The sequence below is a fragment of the Chelmon rostratus genome, chromosome 14, assembly GCF_017976325.1.
Source record: "Chelmon rostratus isolate fCheRos1 chromosome 14, fCheRos1.pri, whole genome shotgun sequence".
NCBI lineage: Eukaryota > Metazoa > Chordata > Actinopteri > Chaetodontiformes > Chaetodontidae > Chelmon > Chelmon rostratus.
In genome coordinates, this window is record NC_055671.1 from 9,334,119 (window position 1) to 9,358,407 (window position 24,289).

General features: G+C 42.0%; 1 protein-coding gene across 1 annotated transcript in view; it reads right to left on the minus strand.

The window, feature by feature from the left end:
• Positions 1-537: 537 nt before the first annotated feature.
• LOC121617764 (glutamate receptor 3-like) overlaps positions 538-24,289 on the minus strand; it is a 68,578-nt gene continuing 44,826 nt past the window's right edge. Inside the window, exons 9-16 of the mRNA XM_041952997.1 lie at positions 24,137-24,244; positions 21,974-22,180; positions 20,288-20,661; positions 17,499-17,697; positions 11,188-11,435; positions 10,340-10,454; positions 2,777-3,025; positions 538-1,995 (exon numbers count right to left, since the gene is read on the minus strand). Coding sequence (XP_041808931.1) covers positions 2,780-3,025; positions 10,340-10,454; positions 11,188-11,435; positions 17,499-17,697; positions 20,288-20,661; positions 21,974-22,180; positions 24,137-24,244 — 1,497 coding nt within the window. The 3' untranslated portion in view covers positions 538-1,995; positions 2,777-2,779. The remainder of the gene's footprint in view (positions 1,996-2,776; positions 3,026-10,339; positions 10,455-11,187; positions 11,436-17,498; positions 17,698-20,287; positions 20,662-21,973; positions 22,181-24,136; positions 24,245-24,289) is intronic.

The window sequence follows — 24,289 nt, forward strand, 5'->3', positions numbered from 1 at the left end:
CAGGAAAAACTAACTGTAATTTGGTCGTCATTATAAGGAAAACTCATGTTCAGTTGATGCACTTCCAGTTAAGTAATTCCAGTGAATCTGTCTGCAGTCTGTAGTTGAAATGAAGTTGCTCACTGTCAACACCTGGCACATCTACTAGTTCAATTTTGTGCAACCACCAATGGTTCACTCAGCTGCATAAAAGACTGTACGTGAGTTAAAACTTCTCTCTCTGCTAATAGCTCTCTCCAGACCGTCTGTTGTCCGAATTCCTACACCCCACACACACTTTTATTTTTTATTTTTTGGCACAAATAGGCTTCCATACTAGTGTGACTCAAGATGATTTCAGTCCAACAGAACGTCTGTGAAAGTCACTGTCATAAACTTTGAAATAAGACTTCATATATAATTTTAGATTTTAATTTTAGGTGCTGCACCATGGGTTTTTACCCATGGTGCAGCACTGACAGTTTGTATAATTATTTTGGGGTTTTTTTTTTTACATGTAAAAAGGATGAAAGTCCAAAAGGTGAATATAAACCTGCTTTTATTAAGGAAATGTAATAAAATCCTTTGTACATGACCTCTCCACAGAGGTTCACTGTGTCCATACATGCAACTCTCATGGTTGAGGTACTGTTACAAATGAATTGGAAAAACTAAAACCAAACTGGATCAAATGTCGTCATCGGACTCTTAACTAAACCAGGGTCCATTTCGAGTTGCAGTTTGGTAAAACTACCACCAAAGTCACATGCACTTTATCCGGGGAGAAAAGGATGAGAAAGTCTGATATACTAAACAAATGTAGGCGTACATGGTTTGTAGCATTTGTAGGTTTTTCCTTCAGTTTATAAAAAAGTTCACTTATACAAACAGACAAATGTTTCATTTGTAGCTCTCTCCTCAATGTACAGTTCACCAGCTCACCTTCTGCATAATGCATAGACACAGAAAGCTTATCACAACCAAAGAAGCTATGGTGTGTTATCATTTACCAAAAATGTCAAGATTCACAGCTGCAGATACTGCATTTACATGAGAACAGCTTCTACGTGTGTACAGTGTAAACCATAAGCTCAGTTAAACCATTTGAATATGCTGTTACATAAAAAGGGGTCACTCTCCTAGTCCCTAAGGATTTATAGTAATGATTTCAACAGTATGGCACTAAGTGATTAAAAGCGGACCTCATTTCAATAAAAAAACGGTCTTGTTTCAAAATAGTGGCAGCTGAAACGAATGTAGTCTCATTTAAAAAGAAGCATCTAAGTGAATACAGAGTCAGTTGTATATGATGTCCAACAGGCTTTGAAAACAACACCACCTAAGCCGTTTCGGATGGCCGCTAGTTTCATATTATCGATATTTTCCATGTAAAAACTGGGGTACAATGATGTCACTTTAACTGATGCTTTACCCTACTGACTGATGCCTGTCCTAAATATCATGAAACTGAAAAGAGTCTTATAGTAAAACAAGAATATGACTTTACTTCACTAAATATAACATTTATCCAACTTAAGATTTCACCACAAAAATATGTCTGTAAAGGATTCAAATGACTTTCATAATAAGTAATCCAGGACGTTTTGATTGCAAATCATGGCTTTTTTTGTTCTTTGTCAAAATAGAAAACAACTGAAATTACAGCAGTTCGTCTAATTGTCATTTGAAGCAATGTTTTGCCCTAGTTCCACAGATTTTTTTTTTCTCAAGTGAATTCAATTTTAATTGCATTGCCATGACGCTGAAATGCTCCATAAGGCACTACAAGAGGCAAATCTCATGTTTCCAGAAGCAAAAGTCCTGTTGCGTCATTGCCCTCTGTTAGTGTGACGGGCCTCACAACCCAGAACGAGCACTTGTTGACTTGTAGGCTTGTGTCCAAGCTGATGACAAAAGAAGGCCGCTGCCTCCAGGATGCCAGCCTCGGGGTGTCGGGGTCACACAGAGTGGCTGTTTCCATCCAGACGCTCCAGTGGGAATCGACACACTTCACCTCTGCAGAGTCGGGAGATGTGCAGAGGTTAAGGATCGGATTCAGCTGCCACTACACCAAATCACTCCTAGGTTGGTTCAACTAAAACATGCGTTCGCCTTTGGAGGCCAAGTTGAGTGAGCTCGAGTTGAATAGTTCAAAGTCATCTCATGAGTTGGGAAAACGTAAAAGCAAAAAAGAAACAACAGAAAAGAAACAACTGACTGATCTCATTCAAACGAACATTCCTCTCATTCCTGATGACAACAGAAGATGCAGTTTGATGACCTCATGAAGTGGTGTGGCATCATGGGAGTTGTTGTCTCCATTGTCAAACCACCACCACTGCTGATGAAAATCTATCTGACATGACTTGAGCAGAAATATACTGTAGGAGGTAACGTATTAAAGCTTGATTTATTTATTTACGTTAAGTCAGGTTTGCCGACTTCCTTCCTTCCTGTGTCGCCATTGACAGGTGCTCAAATGAAACGCACCGTTATATAACACAGGTTTAGTCGTCTTTAAACATCTTAAGGGAGAAATGTTGCATATTGTGCCTTTGTATTAAAGACAAAACACATGCTTGGAAGTCAGTTTCTGTAGAAACCTAATTAGACGAGCTGAGTACGTATGTGCACACGTACTTGACCAATAAAGGTGATTCTAATTCAGTTTTGTTTTTTTTTTGAAGTAGATGCTTGGATAAATGATAAAAGAGTAACCGATTGCACTAGTTTCCTGTATGGTGGTCTACATGATGTTCACACTGACACAACATGGAAACAACAATAAAGGACATACCCTCTAGATTTTAACGCTCTCTGTCCCGTACACGTTGTAGCCTTCACGGTACGTGGCAAAATTCTGGGTGTTTGCCGGAGGGGCTGGCTTAAAGTTCTGGGCATTCTTTGCCAGCTTCAGTCTTTTGGTTTCTTGCCGTGACTTATAGCAGAACTCTATCAAAGCCACGGTCATAGCCAGGCCAAGCCCTCCAACCAGAATATAGAAGACTCCTGCCACGTTGCTCAGGCTTAGTGCACTTGTCTTGTCCTGGGGGAGGTAAAGACCACCGTTAAGACTTTTTTAACTGGCACTCAGGCTGACCTCAAACAACACGTACACCCACACCAACAGGAATCCTACATGTACACCCTGCTGCGCTACGACTACACAGTAACTCTGAGGAGGCTCCTAATTGTGTCTACAAAACCCTCTGAGATACAGATGCCTAATTTAGCCTACAAGTGAGATAAACTGGAACAACTTAAATGTGTCTTAACTCCTCTCGTCACGTTATCTCTATTCTGAAGGTGAATGTAGAGAGAATTGTTGTCTATCCTGCTTTGTGGACTCTTTACGGGACCACAGCTAGAGGAAGGCGGTCGTGGTCGTACAGGTCTACAGATTAAACCCTCGATTCACTATCATAGCTGCTCAACTTCAACACACTGCATTATGTACAATCAAAGTGGCAAGCTGTGGACGGCGAATTGAACCATTTTGCTGCTATTAAAAGCCAAACAGTGATATTGAAATTAATTTATGTGAGTTTTACCATTTGCATTCTCACCCCGGGGGGCAGTTTGTAGCCCTAAAGGCAGTAAATTCTGCTTATTATGTCTTAGAAAAGTCAGCTTGCAAGCTTCTTCACATTAATTAGAGATGTTGAAAAAAAAAAGTTCCTTACTGTGACACTCCATCTATGAGACATGACTATTAAATATCATTTGACCACTTGGTGCTCAGATGGTATTTAAAGGTCAGTTTGGACTTTGTCAGAATAAGGATGCCTTTGGGAAACTAGCGGGTTGTTTTGGAGTTAATAAACTGCATTTGCATACAAATGATGAAGACCACCAATAAACTAAATTTCAATAAAGGTTTGGATGACAAAATAGCAGTACAATGGTTTCAATTCTATGATTAAACTTTTCAAAATTTTATGGTATGGATAAAAAATAAGTGTGCAATCATGCTGCAAATTTTACAAATCTGGAATTGTCTGCATACATTAGTAATGGAGTCATGTTAATGTCATGAATTATGATCGGAGTGTAAATAAATTATAATAATTATGTGTGAAGGACATCTAGTTTTTAATGTTTTTTACATGTTATTGTGAGGGCAGACAAGCAGGTGTTCACATAAATGTCATGTCCTGATTAACATGTCTGAGAGAATGTGTGCTTTGGATGTTTGCACATGAACAGTTGGGTCAAAATGCATTTTGCAATCAGTATAAAAAGACCTGCAGCGACTGACCTTACTTCCAGAGTCCTTGGTTCCACATTCACCCTTATCGTACCACCATTTGTTTTTCAGCTTGTCTAAGATGCCTTGTTCACTGAGTTTCAATACTGCAAGGTTTACAGGAGTTCTTCACGTGGGAAATAACATAAATAACATTATATTATGTTATTTTATGTTATTCAACTTTTTTAACTACTTTATACTGTGCAAAGCGATAGAGTAGGGTCCTGGCCAACACATCACAGATAGCAAGCAACACTACAGTATATATACAGTATATATATATATATATATGAAGATATAAATATATGACCTTTCATAATCCATGACTACCCTAGCATGCCAGACCCCACCTATATCGCTTTGAGTAATCGGCACACACTGATCACAAGAAGAGAAAACATTTGAACTTGCAGAATAAAGCAGCTGCTGCATGGCTTTAACAGAATGAAAGAAAACAGAGGCAGTCATTGCTGAGGGCACAGTTTTGCTATGGGCAGCCTTTTTCATGTTTAGCAAGGTGGATCTAACAGGAACCCTTTCTTGACTAACAGACAAAACACAGCAGTTCAATTTCACTGACAGTAACTACGGGCTAATGTCTCACAAAACCTCCCCTTTCAATCACTGAAGCAGTGCGCCCAACACGAGGGGACATCTAAGCCAATCAGTATGCAGTATGCAAATTGCTTCCAAGCTTATGTATCAAGTGATCTTGGTATCAGTCTATCGTTTTGGGGTTTTCCCAAGTATTAATAGACAGATCAGGTCAAGAAAAGGTGCTTGTAAGAGTCTATAAAGACACTTTTCCTGAACCAAATCCACCATTAGGAGAGTCACAGTTTGGGGGTTTTGTTTTGCAAGACATTACGCTCGGCTTCCTTGACTGACAGATTTCCAGGCCTGTTTCCTATCAGAAAAGATCAGTGTTTGTAATCTAACATCATCAAATATATTGTATTCACCACTGTGTTGAATAGAATAAATATCATGTGTTCTGAATATTCACATAAAAGAAAGAAAACATTAAAACAGTCATGCATGATGTTAAGTGGATGATGTGCAGTCCTGTTCTCCAGTCAGAGCTCTTTGAAAGGCAAAGTCATGATGACAGAGAACAACTTGATCACATGAATTTAAATGCAACAACAAGCTGTAAGTGGCACACAGCGGAGGAGCGACAGATCTGAACATGGACTCGCAGCTAAAGGGCCGTTGCACCTCATGAATCGAGCTCGATGCAGCAAAGATCCTGCACACAGTGACTTGTAATCGTTTTATTTGGACACATTCTGGATGCTATGAGTCTTTCTTGTGATGCATTTTAGAGACACTATGAGGAAACAGCTACAAATCATCACTTTGAGATAGTAACTGTTTCTACAACTTAAAACTTATCTCTTTACGTTAGCCTAGCGATGACTTCCTGATACAGGCCTGAAACGTTTGGGTTTTGCCTGCACCGCTGCACTTCCTTTAAATCGTTGTATTTCATTTGATTTTACACATTCTGTAAACTCTACTTTCACCTAGATGTTATTACTATTATTCTGTGGTTTTACTTTCCATCTGATGTTATACATTGTCTGTACTTTTATTTTCATCTTTATTCTATCTTTAACATCATTATCAAGTGGGTTTTATTCTCTATCTTATGTGTTAAATAAAGTGTATTATTATTATCATTATTATTAGGGGCACCATATTCATCACAATTAAATGTGGCTACAGTAACAGATTCAAAATTTGCATTCATACGTTTTCCTCAAGTTCATAATTTATTTTAGACAGATAAACATAACTGTGGCACGTCAGGTAGGATGATTTGCCTTTTCTCTTGTTGTTGTACATTACACGTCTACATTTTTTCAGCTCTACAAGAAGAACAGGGTGAATTGCAACAATCTGCCGGTCATCAGCTAAAGGCCCAGGCCTCAGACACACCACCAGGTGGTGGCCATGGACTTTTAAATAATATACTGAAATGAGCTGTCACGGTTTGGAGACACTTAAATATTTCCCAGAACCAAATAACAATGAATTCCATCCATGTATATACATACTGTAATTGTAACCATGGAAACAGATTGTTGATGTTTTTGATGGACTTTTCTGAATTACATTTAGTCATGAAAGAATTAAATAGTGCAGAGCAACCAAAGGGACTTCAGAGGTGGAAAAACAACACTTGTTAAAAACACTCGGTGGGGGTAACAGAGAGAAAACTACATCTGCTTCCCTTCCGAAGCAGCTTGGGTTTGTAATTATTTGGTACCAGAGACATAAAATCAGAGCATTGAAGTATTTCTGCTGTGTCTCCTGTCGCAGTGAGTTCTGTGCTGGTGAATAACTGAATAACCTGACATTTACTGTCAGGGAGAAAACCTCTGTGAGCTGAGCCCAAACCTCTGATGTCAGAGCGGCTCGCAGCTCCACACAGAGTCGACTCACACAGATGAAAGCTCATTCATCAGACCTGATTTTACACACATTTACAAAGAGAACTGAGAGCGTTTCTGTCACACACAGCTCAAATGGAAGCAAAAACCAAGAATAACAATAATGCGCTGCCACGACAGCTGCTGATTGAATTTCTGAAGCACCATTTTACAAACCGATGCTAAAAGTTATTAAGTGTGTCAGTTATGAGTTGTGGTAATGCTGGACAGAAAGTCACATACAATAAATCTCTGAAGAGAACTTACTTTTCAGTTCTCTGAGGTTCACAGTTTACATAATGTTTGCATAAAAACTGAATAAAGGAATACATAAATGCACATAAAATACATTTGAATGAATAAATTTAAACTAATAGTGTGTACATACCACTTAAGCATTTTTAAATGCTGATATTTTATACACATATTCATAATTATTATATGTATATTTGGATTTCTATCCTTTGTTTCTTTATCTGATTATTATTACTTGTTCTCTTCATTCATCTTATTGCGCTCCGGCCTCTCCAGCCTGCTTTACTGCACATATTGTGACAAATGAAGCCTTTGAATGTTGAATCTATGTATTTAATTCAGTGCCTGAATCTTAAAGCTGTGGCAGAATATACAGTGAAAATGATGAGAAATTAGGGCATTTAAGTAAATGAGCTATACTGCATGTCAAGTATAAGTACTAAGGTCAGAAGGGAGCTCATGTTCAGGACATTACAAAGGAAAAAACACGCATGATTGTCACACAGTCAGCAGTACACTGGCTACAACAGATCAGCCTCTGTCCTGTCCAACATGTACAGTCTCTCCAGTGACCGTCTGAAGATGCTCATTAATTATGCATCCGGCTCACCAATCAGCTTTCACTGAACTCTGGCAGGATCTGACGCAACGTCCTCCAGGAAGCAGACATGCATTTATTTATCGCAATCTCAGGTGCCTTGATTCTCTCGAGCACTAAAGCTCCTCTGATTGAAATTTGCTTTAAAAAATGCTTGCATGACAATATGAAACATGATTTTGTTTTTTTGTTTTTTTCTCAGGCTGGTTGTGGCCAGCATCTCAAATCTTAATCACGTTTTGTGTTTGAACGATGAATGAGAAGAGTGTGAATCCAACCCGCTCATTAAGCACAGGGGGTGGACAGAATATCATGAACACCTGCACAATCTGCTGCAATGCAATACAACAGCCAGTGCTATAAATCCTACATTTGTTGAGTTTAATCATTAATAATGTTTATTTTTCATTGAGGCTGTGTCAGAGAAGCACTGACACACCTTTATAGTCATTTTAAAACGTTTCACTGGTTTGTGTTGCTGCAGTATTGCCTTGCATCTTATGAGACATTCACAAAGAGATTATTATTTTTGTAGTGATTATATTGTGCAGATGTTTTTTTCATTGCGTCCACCCCCCCGCACCTGTTCTGTGTCAGGGTGTGCGGGTCAACTTAACCTCCGCTCCCTCTGATTTAAGCCACGTGAGAACTTTACCCTTCAGTCTGTCTGCAAAACAAGAAAACAGCATCTGAAAGCACTCGTGAGCGAAAAAAATGACCCATGCACAATACAGACTTTCATGGCCAAATTAAGACGTAAAGTACATGCTGTATGATGCCAAATTAAATAAACATCATACAGCATAAACTATTAATCCCCACAAGGATGAACATGTTAGAAATCACCCAGTTTTGTTTGGTTTTACTGAGCATGTATGAAAATAAAAGCAATTTACTACACTGGATATGAATAGGAATGCTGGATTTGAGCTGCCCAGTGACAACCTTTCATTGATTTCATTTTATGTCATATTTTCTCAGTGGTAGTTACATACAATATATTTCCATCTCACTGTTAAATTACCCACACGTGCATTTCTGAAAGTGAAATAAGGACAAAGAAACATGGCAGTCAGATCTCTCTCTCTAACTCTCTTTCTAGGGATCGAGGCAAATTGCCAGCGAGAGGAGACGGCTTCTTTGTGTTACCCTGCCGCTAGTATCCATATCCTGCTCACCCAGGAATGGATGACTCCAGTCAATAACAGCAAAGATTGCCTTGTCTCTTCTCTCACAATTTGCCAACTGTACTGTGGTCATGGTGCAAGCTGAAGAGCAGAGGCAGAGATGGATCCACAGTCGGGCTGTTACTGCGCCCTGGCGTCTGAAACACAAGATCAGGGGCCTCATTTATAGAAAGATTGTACGACAGATTTGATTGAAAAAAAAAAAAAAAACTCCTCAACGGTGCCAATGTTTTTCAGCCGATGTGGAAAAAGGTTGCGGCTCTTCTGCAGAGCTGAGCCTGGTGTGCATGGCTCTGAAAGAGCAGAGTAAGGATAGATTATGCACACAGTGTGAAAAAGCAAGACAGCCTTACGATAATTATCAGTTAAGCTCTTCTATAATCAAACTTCTTTGTTTTCACACGACATTTAAAGTGAGGCTATGTGACTTCTGGAAGAAGAAATAACAGTCTTCCTCTTACAAACGAAAAGTTGAATTCATAACCAATAAATCTGAGCCCTGCTTCGGTGCTCTCGGTTGGTAATGACCAGCAGCTAATGGTGGCTAATGGTGGCTAACTAATTAGTTACTGTTCACTGACTTTATGACTCTTCTCTACTTGTGCTACCATTACACTATTTTTTGCACATCAAAGATAAAACATTTAAATGATTTTATTACAAATGAAAAAAGAAGAAGTGAACACACCAGATGCAATGTGCCAGTGTCCTGTACTTACCACATGACGCCACTAGTGGCTGCTGTTTAGCAAAAGTTGCATAGTCTCACTTTAAGGTCTGAATAAATCTTCACTCAGTCACGGCTACTTGCACATCAGCTTTAAGATCGCTATGAAAAAAAAAAGATCTTGATGATACAAATGCGAGATTCAAATCAAATCCTCTCGTACAAATGGGGCCCCTGGTCATATCTTACACTCTACTGCTGCAGGGTTTACCAGGTCAGGGTGGCCATGGATAGACTTTGACTGGCCTTGGATCAAGACCAACCAAAGGTTTCTGTCAGTCTTACGCTGGATTTTGGTGAGAGGATGTTGGACAAAAAAGTTTGGACCGTTAGTTGTCACTCTGTCATTAGAATTCTCACGTTTGCCTGCGATGCTTAGTCCCCTCAAGACAACGCTGTTCCCCGTGCCTGCCCTAACGCCCAGGCGGCAGATTGGAGAGTGCTCACATTGTTCAACTTGGAGGTACTGATCATAAAATGCCACTAGAGCTTCGCTTTAATCCTGCTGGCATCAGGTTGAATGCCACGTATGAAGATACAGACCTTTCATGTTGGCCTGTAGATATAAAAAAACAGAGGGAAAGATTCCGCCTTTCATAACCACAGGCCAAAAACATAGAAACAACTACTCTGTCACAGTACAATACCAAACACTGAATCATCTGTTTTCTGGTCTCCTTCTTCTATCCTACTCCTGCACTTTGCTTTATCTCACATTTTTGGGCTTTTTTCTCCTCCATTAGCCAAGTAAAGGGTTCCCAGTTGATCACATCTGCACGATAAAAATGGAAAACCAAACATATTTATCTGTAACGTCAGATTTTTGGGCCCAAAGACTACAGTCAGTGACGACAGCCTTGCCGATTACTCTGTTCTAGGATACCCGACTTTGGTGACATTGAGGCTGACCTTAGAGTCACCTCCCCCGCTGCCGCACTCTCCCTTGTCGTACCACCATTTGTTTTTCAATTTGTCCAAGAGGCCTTGCTCATTCAGTTTTAACACTGCCAGGTTAACAGCATTTCTTGAAACGATAAAACATAACTTGTAAGAAAATGAACAGGTCCGTGAGAAATCTAATATAGAATATTAGTAAAAAATAGTGATAAATATCAATGGTTCATCAGGGGAGCACGGAAGGGACAAATTGGTAAGAATTTCACTGGTGTGGAAGGGTAAGAAGCATTTTACAGCAAAGAAAATGTTAAATATTAGAGAGGTGGCATGGAGGGTTACATTGCTTGTAACTGAAGTGTGCGGGATGGGGACATTCTGTCATTGAACTAGAAATAAGAACATCCAGCATGCAGCTTAACATTCATCACAACTGACGGAGCAGCAGTTTAACTAGCAAAAGAGACATATCTCAGAGTTGAATTAGAAGCAATGCAAAAGGGCACCACAGAGACCAGGAGGGAGGAGAGGTTGAAGGGAAAAGAGCGAAACAAACAAGGTCGGGAGGGGGGGGGGGTGACGGTGCACATCGACATTCAGATGGATTTACTGAGAGGCACTAATATACCAATAACCTTAAGAGAAGGAAGAAAGCAACAGAGACACAAACCAGATACACAGGACAGAACAGAAAATGGCCGAACGTGTTGATTCAAATGAAAATACTGTTCATTCATTGGTGCACTTGGAAAAAAAAAGAAGAATTAAGGAGTGAAGAAGAAGAAGAGAATGGCAAAAGGAGACATCAGGGTAGGTGGAATACTATAACAACATGGAGGATATTGTTATATTATCCCACCCACCTTAATGCAGAGCCTTTCGGTGTGGCCACGCCATAGCCCTTAGAGTCGAGGTTGCCGCCCACTTTCATGGTGTCGCATGGCTTCCGCTGCTCTATGTACTCGTTCATAGTGGACTCGAGAAGAAAGGCGAACTTTCCCTTTGACTTTCGTACCCGGGAAACCCCGTCTGGTGTTGTCTTGGCAAAGACTGAGGGCTCGGCCGATTTCATGTACGACCACATTTTCTCATAAACTGCTATTTTGGAGCGCTGCATTTGAGGACACAAAGAGAGAAGACAGAAACAGTTCAGTTATGCACTTCATAAAACAAACGTGATGACATTCACAATGAGCTACTGTGGGTGAGAGCAATAGGAAAAGTTTGACATTTTGGGAAAGGATCGATAGCTCTGTCATGTCGGTGCGGAGCTGGAGATGTGGAGGGGGGCTGAATCTTATATTCATTTTCTAAAAAAGCAAGACCCTCCCAAGAGTTAGAATGAGTGTTTTCTTTGGGCTTTCTCCTTGACTGCAAATAAACTGCAATACCCTCCAGCCAATATCTCAACATAATATATTTATGGCAAACATAACACCGTATTTTGGGATAAATAGTTGCTAAATCAACAATTATTCCTGCCATAAAATGAATAAACAGGGCTCAGACAGCTTCTCTGGAGAATTCAAATTGACATCTATTCTGTTTCTCCAAACTGACTTAGTGGTTCTACAATGTTTTTTTCATTTCTTTGTTTTGAAGTCTCACCAGAAGTCTCACAAGGGATGAATGAAATCAAATATAAATCAAGGATTAGAAAAAAATTGAAAGCTCCCCTGCTCCTCTAGACTACCCTCTCTTCAGCAGAAAGGAAACATCTTTTCATACAGCCCCTTAGCATGAAGACCCAGCGCCTGTAAACCTCTCCAATTAACACTTTATATCTCATTAGTTCAATCCGTACACAAACAGAAATGTAGTCTTTATGCTAAGCTAATGGACTTACTGCTCCAGCTCCATACCTAATGCACAGACACGAGAGTGGTGTCAATCTTCTTCACTGCGAGGAAAAATGCTGAACTGATCCATTAAAGCGTCTCTGAATCACACAGAAACTGAAGTGCCACACGCCCTCCGAGGCGCCACAGACTGAGGCGTGGTCAGTGGCGCCACACGTTTAAACATTTCATCACACAGAGTGCAGCGGACCGTCGGCTCGGGCGGATCTAGCCTTTACGTGTGGACAGCACGGCAGAGGTAGTGGGCTTGTTGCCAGCAGCCTGAAGTCTGACAATCTGGCAGCTCAGCAGAAGCTAAACGCAGACCGTGTTTGGTATCAATATGAACAGACAGGAGTGACCTCCTCCTCCTCCTCAGCTTGCGCCCCCACCGGCAGGTCACAGCTGGAGTCACGATCGTCATGGCTTCATCTTTAGTTACATCGAATCAGGCCTTCCACACATCCGTGCTATCAACAGTCCATCTGACCACCGTGCTTGGCATGGCTGCAACACAGCAGCGTGCACTCGTGTTCGGTCAATAATGCAGCCAAAAGCTCCTTTTTCTACACCGGCGCCTTGCGGTGGAACAATCCTCAATCAGCAGAGGAGGCCTCGGAGGTCGTGTCAGGGTGACGAGATGCTACTGAAGGTTCAGTCAGACTGATGTTTGTCGTTTTGTATTTTTGCATTTTGATATGTTTAAAAGGCAAAGATTATGTAAAGATTCTTGGATATCTTAAGTATTATGTTACATGTGATATATATGTTACGTATGTGTTATATTATGGTAAAGAACACAACAAAGGGGATGGAAGTTTAAAGAAGAGGAGATGCAAACTAGCTGTGATTTGCATTATTTAAAGGAATATACAGTATATTATCAATTCGTATATTCTTCAGTCTTTCCAACTCAGTCATATATTATCTCATATAAGTTGATTGTCTTCATCATGTATCTCACAGCATCCAAATAGCTTCACAAATGAGGAAAATCAGATCAGCTGTTTGCTTTCTCACCTGTTCTCATTTCTTGAAAAGCTGCTAATTTTTTTCTTTCATTTGTCGCCCCACATTAACACAAACCAATCCAATTCTAACCGTGCTGAAACCACGAGTGATCGGGCGCTTTTTACTGCACAGTCATGACATTCACGATCCACATGATAACACGGCAAACACGAGCTGAAGCAGTTTGTGTTATTTGTGTGTGACAGTGTGTTTGACTCCTGTGACGGCGCCGCCTTTTACCACGTTTGACCTGCTTACTACGAGACTGACGTCTTCACCTCTGTGGCCCAGTCAGCTGCCAGCTGGAGCAGCTACAGACATGCACAGCGCAGCCCCGCTCTGACACTCAGTACGCTGCTAAAAATGGCCAGCGAGAGGCTGATCGCCGGCCACCGGGGAGCTGGAGTACACAGCTGTCAACAATGGAGGGGAGAAATAGAGAAGCTGCATTAAACTGGGCTAACGTGACCTTCTGCTGAGCGCTGTGAGGGAGGAAGCGCCTCAGAGGAAACTTTTGGGTTGAAACTTTTCATATTTCTGCACGTCTTCACGGGGCTACATGTCAGGGTTGTGATTAGGGGCATGACAGACAGCCAGAACTCAAGAAAAAAAAATCTATGCGACTTTTATAGGATTTATGTGACACGTTATTTTAATTTCATCACCTATTGACATTTCTCATGTGCACACACGTCATAGTTTTATGTGGAAATGGAATATTTTTCCGATGATGCTCTTTGTTCACTGCATGTTGCCGGCAGGTCACTACTGCATGTATTTACTTGCTTATTTAAAGTATTTGATGCAGAGGAATCGAGCCTGCGAGACTGGCTTAATCCAGTTTGGATGGTCAGTTGTGTGAGTCAGTCCCACATCACATCTGGTAGGTGAAAGTCAAGAAAAACATCAGAGCGAATTGACAAACTATGTCAGCTCAGCGGTGTGTACAGCAGTGTTGTGTAAATAATTCACCGCAGATGTAATGGATTGTGGGCTCGGGCTAGTAAGTGAATCATTCTTGACATATGCACGATTTCAGTTCAGCTGAGTGTTCATGTAAACACTCTTAACATGACAATAATAGCTGATGACAGGCCTGACCGGAGTGTGAAAACAGCCATTCTTTTCCGGGTTAGATGAAGATGCATGCTTGTCAGGAGCAGGCTGCTCGCCTGTGTTGATACCTGTAAAACTCCTCCTGCCGTCAGACTCGCACTTCTCCCACAAATGATTCAACAAATTCAGTTTAATTAATAGCAACTGAGGGATTCCACACAATCCATTCTGGAAATGAACTGGTCTAAACTCAAACTCTTCCAGCTACCAGTTCATCTGTCAGCGGCTGACTGAAGGGCTGTGATTCACGGCCCTCTGTGCACATCCGTCACGCTGTCATGTTGAAAACAGAGACGACAGGACAAACAAAACGTGTGCAATCTTATTTTCATCTGCACGCAGGTCTTAGTAGCACGAAGTACAAATAATTCATATAATGTGTTAAACATGAGGATTAGAGATCTGTTTTAAAGGAACAGTTCGACATTCAGGGAGCGATCTTATTTGCTTTTCTTGCAGGTAGTTTGAAGAGACCTGGTAAGCATGAAGCTGGAGCAGGAGATTATTGTCTTAGCGTAGCATAAAGACTGGAAGCAGAGGGAAACAAATAGCCTGGCTCTGTCCAAAATCGGCCTGTGAACACCTCTAAAGCTCACTCATGAACTCACTGTCTCATTGCAGCTTCAGCACACAACTCACTTTTAAAAAAAATCTTGCTTTTCCATCTTTTACAACAAAAGAAGATAGAACATGTTAATTAGTGTTACTTCTAGTCTTCATCATCTTGTTCGAACATGACAGCAGCGTCGATCTCTTGATCTAACTCTCAAAAAAGCGGAAAAAAGCACGTTTTAAAAACCAGAATAGAATAAAAGCGAGCATCTGTAACGTGACCCTGTTAGCGATCATCATATATCATGCACGTTGAGGAGGCTGTATGATCTACAGACGATCGCTGGGGAAGGTATTTACAGCTCTTATTAATCATTGGCTTTGAATCACCGCATTCCAACGGCACCTCTGCACTGACATTTCCAGTTTGGGGGAAGAAAAGCAGAATATTTGTCAGTCAGGATGAAATCACCGCATGCCTGTCAATTATCTCCTAAGGAGCACCTTCGACAAATCACGGCCTGCCAAATATTATCTTGGTGCTTATGGAGCCGCTTTCAATGTGATGATTCACCAGGAAGCCTCAAAAATAATCAATTGGATATATTTGGTGGATTTTTCTTTTTCTCAAAGAACAGACATGTCAAATGAGTATTTTCAGGGCATCTGCATGTGCCAATCACCGGCAATATCATCTTCGTTCGCTCCGTCATGTCTTTGGTGATGCTAAGCTAATAAGACAAGTCTGCTGAAGAGTTTCTATTTTGACAACAGAATATAAACTCATTTTCAGCGTGGAGGCAAACACATCTCAGCTTTCTAGTCAATGTTAACAGCTCCTTGAATTCCCCTGCAGTCGCTTCCTGTTGTCCTCATGCTGCAGTTCAGCAGACTCTCATCCTCTATGCAAAATAAAATCAGATCTGAACAGTTCTCATAAGTTTAAGTAATGCTTGAAAGCATCGGCGTGCAGGAGACGGCCAGTTATAGATGACCTCCTCCACTGCGATCATGGCGATTGCTCCATTTCAATGCTTTCAGACCTCAACTCAGCTTGGCGCAGCAGACAACACCATTCTGCTCCACCAGCGTTATAAATGAGTCGGGTCACAGGAACATTACACGCGGCCCGCTCGGTCACACTCCTGCAAAATCGTCCGTCTCCACACACAAACAAGAATAAGAATATTTCATCCCAGAGGTAAAAATATTGTCCCCCTTCTCTCCTGGGAGCTTTGCGTGCTTTTATTTGATTACGCTCGGAGAGGCTGTGTCCTCTGCCGCCAGCAGCGAGTGTAAAATGGAGCAGATAACCGAGCCGAACAGACAGAAACATGCTGTTCCACCCTCACTGTATTTCAACATACTTACACGAGCTGTCTGTAAATCTCCGAAGAGATTGTATGATGTGATTTTAAAACTCCCTGTGGACTGAGGCTGAAACCAACGAGTCCGGGGTTTGTATTTATCAAACGTCTCAGACTCACTCGGAGCAATCACGCCAAGAGACCGGCTAGGACTAAAAATAGACGCAGCTCAAAGCCGGACATTGGATGTGAATGACATTTCCATTTCCGAGGAACGGGACGCCGTCTCTGAGATTGAAGTTTTGTGACAGAAGCCCACAAATTGGAATTATAATGGACATATTGTAGTTCTTCTTTGAAAGTTTTTTGCTTTTTCTAATGTTTTAAGCACACGGACAGGAGAAGGCTGATAATCAGACCGAGCTGTCAGTTTATTTCACTTCATTCCCTATGAATCACTGAGCAAATCAGACGCGGGCGGCCATTCAGAGGCTAATGCAGAGCTACATCCTCACAATCCGACGTGGAAATTCAAAGATCAATACATATGTTTGGAAAAGACAAAATCTGTCACCTGCTTTTCTTAATTGCAAACACTAACTGACCGAGTTATCAGTGTTTTTAAGACTGTGGACTTATCTGCCTTTTATTATTGTGTACTCATGATGAGAGTACTTGAGCCCTTGCTTTGGCAGCTCTGTTGAGTAATGGAGACAGAAATTAATCTGCATATTAGTGGAGGTGCAGTGACGCTAATCAAAGTTTGGTTTGTGGTAGTTAGACGAGGGAGTATAATTGTTCCAGCCACAGAGCAGAATTATTCCTGCTGCCAGAAAGTGTTGAGCTGGGAAAAAAAAACCCCTTTGACTGTGATGGAGAGAACCAAAGTTAAAACTGTGGACAAAATGGATTTTGCAACCAGGCTGATAACCAGCGTTCCCTCCTCAACCTGAAACCATCATCTGGTTTTGTGCCATGCCATCCATCCCAAAGTGACGTCTTTTAAATCACCCCACAAAACCAACGCATGCAATTTTCTTTAATCTGTTTGCTCCTTTAGTAAAAACCGAATTCCTTTAAAACACAGCGTCCCACCGTTTCATGATGTCCTGAATTAATCACGTGTTGCTGTAGTATTAGTAGTTTGGAAGTGCTGTATCAGGGAAAATACTGTTCCAGACAATCTTTTATTGATTATTCGTTCAATTTATTACCTGGCAGGTAATAAATCAAACCCTGCAGCAAAGCTCCAGAGACTTCTTCCGCTCTGGGCCAACATTAACAAGTGTTGGAGCCACTCTTGTTAAACTGTGCAGCGACGGTATGGACGACGGCCTGTTGAGAACTCACCCTAAAGAACTCCTTAGTGGAGCCTGAGTCTAACGTCCCATAGGCGATCTCTGTCTGCTTGGCCAGGTCCTCAGCACTCTCGATCGGAGACACCATCCTCTCCACGGTGAGGAAGGCGGCCAGGTTAGCCGTGTAGGAGGAGATGATGATGAGGGTGAAGAACCACCACACTCCTCCGACGATACGCCCCGACAGAGACCTGAGAGGAGGACACAGAGCAGACAGAGAGACTTGAGTGCTCCAATCTACTCAGGCTGGGGGAGAAGGATCATTTTCCAACATGTCTCCTGCGTTTGCCACTTTATCAGCTCAGAGGTTTATCTCAGACCGGGCTCTTTAATCTGAAGAATTTTATTTCTTATTTTCAGAAATTGTCCAATTAGCCCTTTAAGTCATGAGAACTGCAGTATTATCTGCATGTCCCTGGTGCTCCATGCTAACTTGCATAAATTCATTTAAATTAAGTACCATAAACTCAATGTAGCTGCTTTTACAGCTGATTAATTCTTTGAAAGTAATAATAAGCCTCGTTAACTCAATATAACTGTATCCATATTTATTTTTGGAGCTAATTCAGGTGAGCAACCATCCCGGATAGCCAAAAACGCTCAGCCCAACAGCAGCCCACACCCAGCAGCCTGCAGAATCATGCCAGACCGGCGCTGAGTGCCACAATCTGTCCAAGATTACTTGGGTTGATTCCAGGGACAACACCGGCTCAAAGTTGGGCCTGAGTGCTACTAATTTGTGTATCTTTTTTATCATTTGTTAGGACACTGTTGTAAAAATGTCACGCTCTCCCTCACAAATTTAGACCAGAGAGGACAGAACAAGTCTGAAGCAAAAGCACGGGGAGACTCAGTCTGCTATTGAAGTCAGGCTGTGATGAGCCGAAGCGCTCCATCACACAGATACTCCCACCCTGCTCGCTGGTCCTGAACCAATTCTTCACACTTTCCACATCAGTGTGAAGGCTCCGACTTCAAATCCCCGCCTAGCGGTGCAACTCCGGGTTCATATATTCAAATTTGACTATTCTCTCTGGTGCCATCCCCAACTTCTACAGTCACACACATATTCCTCTGACTGCGCTGCTCTCAGATGAACTCACATTTCTCATTTCAAACGAGGATCCATTTGCACCGCATCACTGCATCGCAGAAGCACTGCTCTGGATTTCTCCTAATATATTGTTTCATAGCTTATTTCTGTATTTATGCTATCCTTGTGGCACTTTCAAGGGGTAAATATTTTGTTTGTCCTTCAGAGGTGCAATCAAAGCCGACAGTATCCTGTGACTCCATCGTCAAAGTTTCAGGCAGGCAGTTATTCTGAGCAGATTCTGTGAAAAATGCATCTGTAAATGGTTTAGAATTGGGATAATTATCAAGAATGATGTCACATTAAGGTCAGTGATGATACTTGAGTTCAGTTTAAAAATGGAAGAGCCAGAGTTTTAGCCACAAAAGCTGATTGTGGTAGGTGGGAATACACGTCTGCTTCTGGTGACTGTGGTGACCTGGAAGCTGCTGGTCTATTTCAGGCCCGTGTGCCAAGTCAAAGACTTCATGTGCAGCAAATTCCAGCCTTCCACAAGCTGCTGCCTCTGTTCTTCATACAGCAGTATTAACTCAAGACTATAGACCTGGGTACCTGAGCTTATATTTAGCCTGCACTATCAAGACTGTGACTGTCAGACGCAGCTATCATCCAACACAACTTGGACAACTTACCGTGCTGACCCCCCGCCGAGCAGACGAGAATCCACAGCACGGACAGTGAAAAGCTATTTAGACTGATCATTCAAAAACCACGCCGTGTCACCAAACTAAAGGCTTAAACATGAGTAGGTTACATTAAGAACTGAGGAAATTAAAAGCACTCGTTCGTCTTCACTCTTCAGATGATTTTTCTTGTTAAACGATCGTGTGTATTTTTAGCATTGTTACATTGCATTATTACACAAGCTTTTTTACTTTTAGTTTGTCCCTGTCCATCAGATGTTTCTTCTTCATGAATAGTAACAATCAAAGGGAAAAAGAATAAAACTTGAAAGAAGGCTAAATGTCCCACTATTAAAAACCCACGTTTCTCCGGTGGCACATCGTTAATCACTCCAATCACTGTCTGATCCAAATCTGTGAAAACCTCTCCTTGAATTTTCTGCCACTGCTCTTCAACCAGCTTCTCTACAATCTTCCTAAGTCCCTGAAGAAAGGATGACAGAGGCAAGAATCCTCGAAGAAGAGGTCAGGGACACCACAGCGGTGATGAGATGGATGGATGAGTTCAGGGGGTGGCTGGATGGCCGTTGTATCGGGAAAATTCATAATGCAGTTAAGGTGCTGATGATGGCTTTTCCGTACAAAATACATTATATGCACCAAGTTGATGACCGTAAAATGGAACATGCAGCAAAAACACGGTAGCCCTCCAAGAGTCATGAAGAAAGAAGTCAAGCAGCTACTCTGAATGAAATGTAATGACCCCTGTGCATTTTACAGCCCTCAGCATGGTGGATATAAGTTATTTTGTGGATGCAAAGCATCACTGCCAGCATGCAGCTTCAAAACAAATGGATGCACAGTGGAGTGAGGTTTCAGAGAAAGAAAAAGGGAGGGAAGTGCAGTGGAGTGAAGCATGAGGTTAGGTGGGAAGCAGCAAAACCAAAGCTCAAAATAACCTATATGCACCATGGCAGGGTGGAGATGTATGTATACGGGACTATAAAATGCAGAGAGACGACGAGGACAACTGAGAGGTGACGGAGAGTGAACACAACAACCAACCTTGGTGAGATATCGCATCCTTGCTGCATGAAGGCACCCAGGGAGAACCACAGGCTATTAAAAATCCCAAAGTCGTTTGGAGGGTCTGGGGGGCTCTGAGGGTCTTTCACCTCATCGTTCTCGTCCAGATGCCACTCATAAGGGCTGAAGCGGCTCACCAGGAAGAGCACCACACTCACACCGATATAGGCAAAAACTATACACATCCAAATCTCATAGGCCAGTGGGTCCAGGAAGGAAAACACCCCGGGCTTGGACTTTTGAGGCTTCTTAATCATAATGGAGATGCCCAAGCTCATAAAGGGCTTAGAGAAGTCTATCACTTCTTCCCGAACCAACGTTATAGTTAGAGGAGCCACGGCTATGTCAGCTCTCTGTGAAAATGGAAACAGGCACACTGGGAGTTAGTCTTACAGAACAAATAACCAACCACAGTGTTAAATATTGATCAAATAAAGGAAAAACAGGTAAAGGCAAACGTGTCTTGTAATGACATGTACGCGGCCAGGCGCTCAGCTGTAAAGTGAATTCATGGAGAACAGATTGGACATGGTGAAATGCTTATAACATACTGAAGAGCAGACCTGTAATAACGCCTGCGAGAGGGGAACCTGCCATTTGAAAATGAGTCACTCAGCATTTGTGTCGGCTAATGTCTTTGTCTCGATCCAAATCTCCTCCATGAATCAAGCGGAGGGTTGGAAGACAGAGGTGGAGGAGCTTATGTAAGCAGTCCATGAAATGTGAATCAGCCCTGTTAAATTCACCTCCATCAGATCCTCTGCGACGCCTGACAGCCTCATCAATTAGTATCTCACTGTAGTGACAAACGCTTGCTGCGAGACACTCTGAGGGGAGAGTGGCGTCGTAACTAAAACTGCGGAAATATTTAACACAAAGGATTCATGTGTGAGATAAAGTTAGGAGGTCTCAGCCAAAAACGGGCGCTCAGTCAGTGTTGATGCAGAAATAGTGCTGAGGCCTGATTACGGCCATTTCAATTATGAGAGAGTGTGAATCTGTATGAAGCTGCTGATATGAGCGGCCTGTAAAACAGTCAGCAGAAAACTACGGGTCTTAAATCGAGAAACCTGCCCTGACACACTGTTTGCATGCAGATTTCTTTACGCTGCAGTCTGCCGCGTGTGAGATCTCGAGCATTATTCATCCGGCAACTGAGGTCTCATAAAAGATGCAAATCATCTTGTTAAAGCCAGTTCAAGTGTGAGGGAGCCACGAGATGCATGATGAAACCGGCCTCTGCGACTTCACGGCTGAAGGAGGGATTTCCAAAACTCACTCAGCCCACGTTGGCCCCAAGCACAACATCTTCTTTTTTTCTGTGTTTGAAATGGATGTTTTCCACATGACTGATTATCAGCATCACCTTTGAATTATGTGCAGTAACATGAGGGCTGCACAGGGGTATTACTGTATGTAGGCTTCTTTGCTAACTGCTGCCAGCCTCATCCTCTGCAGCAATTCACTCAGGAACGGAGTCTTGTACCATATGTGTTTGGTTTTAAAATGGACTCAGTGAGTTTCATAAAAACCTCTGTTCGAATGTACTTTACTATGCTTTACAATAATCTGAACAAATCTGAGGGTTTTGAAGCAGGAAGTGATAAAAAACGAACAGTTAACCCCCTTCCCCCTTATGAGCTACACAGGTGGACTGACACTTACCCCATAAACCAGTTCACCCACCATCCCGTTCCACGTCTTGGTCTCTGGATCTCTGGCTCCGTACTTCCCATCCGGAACTATTGACAGCTTATATCTTATCCCCACATGTTTTGCAATTTCAGAAGCTAAATCGACACAGTAGCCTTCATATCTGTCATTCCCATCCATCTGCATATAGTTTTTCTTGTACATCACATACGGAGCTTCCTGTTAATTAGACAGAATTTTTAGTACATTGCAAAGACAGCACACATCCACAGTGGCCAGGCCTCATGGGTCACACGAGGCCTTGATTGGTAGTGTAGCATGCACACATGCCGGGGTGACACACCAACAGACATTGGGGGGGGGGGGCAAGAAGACAAACAGAGCAGAGGCTAAAAGGATCTACACAGCATCAGTTACAGGCATGTTATCGGGGGACTCGACAGACTAAAAAAGCGGGCCGCTGCAGGAGTAAAGAGGCCGACTGGGCCGAGCCAGGGGAGTTAAGCATCTGACACATATAAAGGAGGCAAAGCGGGATGTCGGGACTCCCTCATGCTAACCTCATCCACGATCTAAATATGTGGAAATGGGCGATAGGCAGGGTTGCATGTGCTTTGCATCAGCGTGGCACAAGGAGGAGGACGAGCTGAATGGAGCACTTTTTCCAGTTCATAAAGTAAACGTCAGCGACAGCAGGGAGATAAAAGACATCAAACACATGGAGCTTAATCATCAAACAAATATTAAGCGCAACAACGGGGGAGCCACATCAGAAGGGTCGTTGTATGACCAAATCAAGCGGATAACGATTCAGTTTTCTTTTCATCCGGTTAACCATCGTGACAATAAAATAATCTGCTTGTTGTCGTGATTATGCTGTTTGACTTTTCCACATCACGTCTGTGCCATGGATTTCAATAAAATCTCACGTAATTCCTCCAAAAAGTAAAACATGTTTGCCATCAAACCTCCGTTAGATGAACCAATGTCACCTGGGGGATACTCAACAATGGTGATTTACTTTGTCATATGGCATGAACATGTTTTCCAGAGGCTACTTGACTTACATTAGAAGTCGTCTCCAGACGAGACTTTCGCGTGATGCTTTCACAGAATCCGGCAGTTTGACTCGGTTGTTGTTTGAACTAGTTCTTCTTTACCTTCTCTTCCATTCTGCGGTCATGTGCAATGTTATACAAGAATAAATGAAAGAGTCGCATCCCTCTAATGACGGGATGACCTTTCATTTAACGTGAGATCAAATGTGATATTTTATAAAGTTATGGGATGTACGAAAAGCAACATGACGTTCATGATATGGCTGTGATGTATTGGAAATAATAGTCCTCTTCATTCAAACCAAAGGCATGCCCAGCAGTGAGAAAACAATGCAATGACCCTACTCTTCTGTTCTCCCTTCCTCGCTCTGGATAGTGTTGTACTTCCTGTCTGGTCATGAGGATAATGAGTTTCTGGACATTGAGATGAGGATGTGTGACTACAACATTCTGAATTTGCCTAAGATGAAAACATAATAGGCAAAGTCAGAAGGAGCGAGAGGCCATGGTTTTAAATGTAAGATAAGGCGCACCTTATCTTACATTTAAAAATGGCTGATGATGACTAACCTGCGATCCCTGTCTGGAGCTAGTCTAACTAGCACTCTGAGCCTCACGTACTGGGAGCACTGGTTTTAGAGAGACTCACATTACAATTCAGTGCCGAAGTGAATTTGAACAGAGGGATAAACAGCCAAAGGTTGCAGCCTTCGGTTGTTTATGGCCTCCTGGTGCGCAGATCATTTCATGTCTCCAGTGAGAGCCCGGCGTCACTGACACTTTACTTAATGAGAGGGAAACATTTTTACTTACGTATGCACTCAATGTGAATACGATGGTGTCTATCTCTATAGTTATCATTACCAAAGCCGTTATTGTGATGTCACTACTACAACAGCCCACTGTAATATAAAAAAACCAAAATGCTTTGGCACCCACACGGATACAGTTGAAACACTCTTTGTGAATCGACTGTTTCAACATGTAGTGAGTGGATGGAAAGCAACTCAAAATAAAATAATTCTACCCTCCCAGGACAGATTGCAACAATGGACACCTTGACCTTGAATGGCAGAAATCTTAAGGTGAAACACTTAAAACCTGCTTGAGAGTGTACCATAATAGTAGTGACCACAATTGTTCGGTTTTCCACAGAAGAGGACTCGTTGGTGACCTGCTGATCCATAATATATACAAATTTTTCGTACTCATTCCAGTAGCCGATCTGAAAATGAAACAAAGGTTCGCAGTTATTACAGGAAGCTGAAAG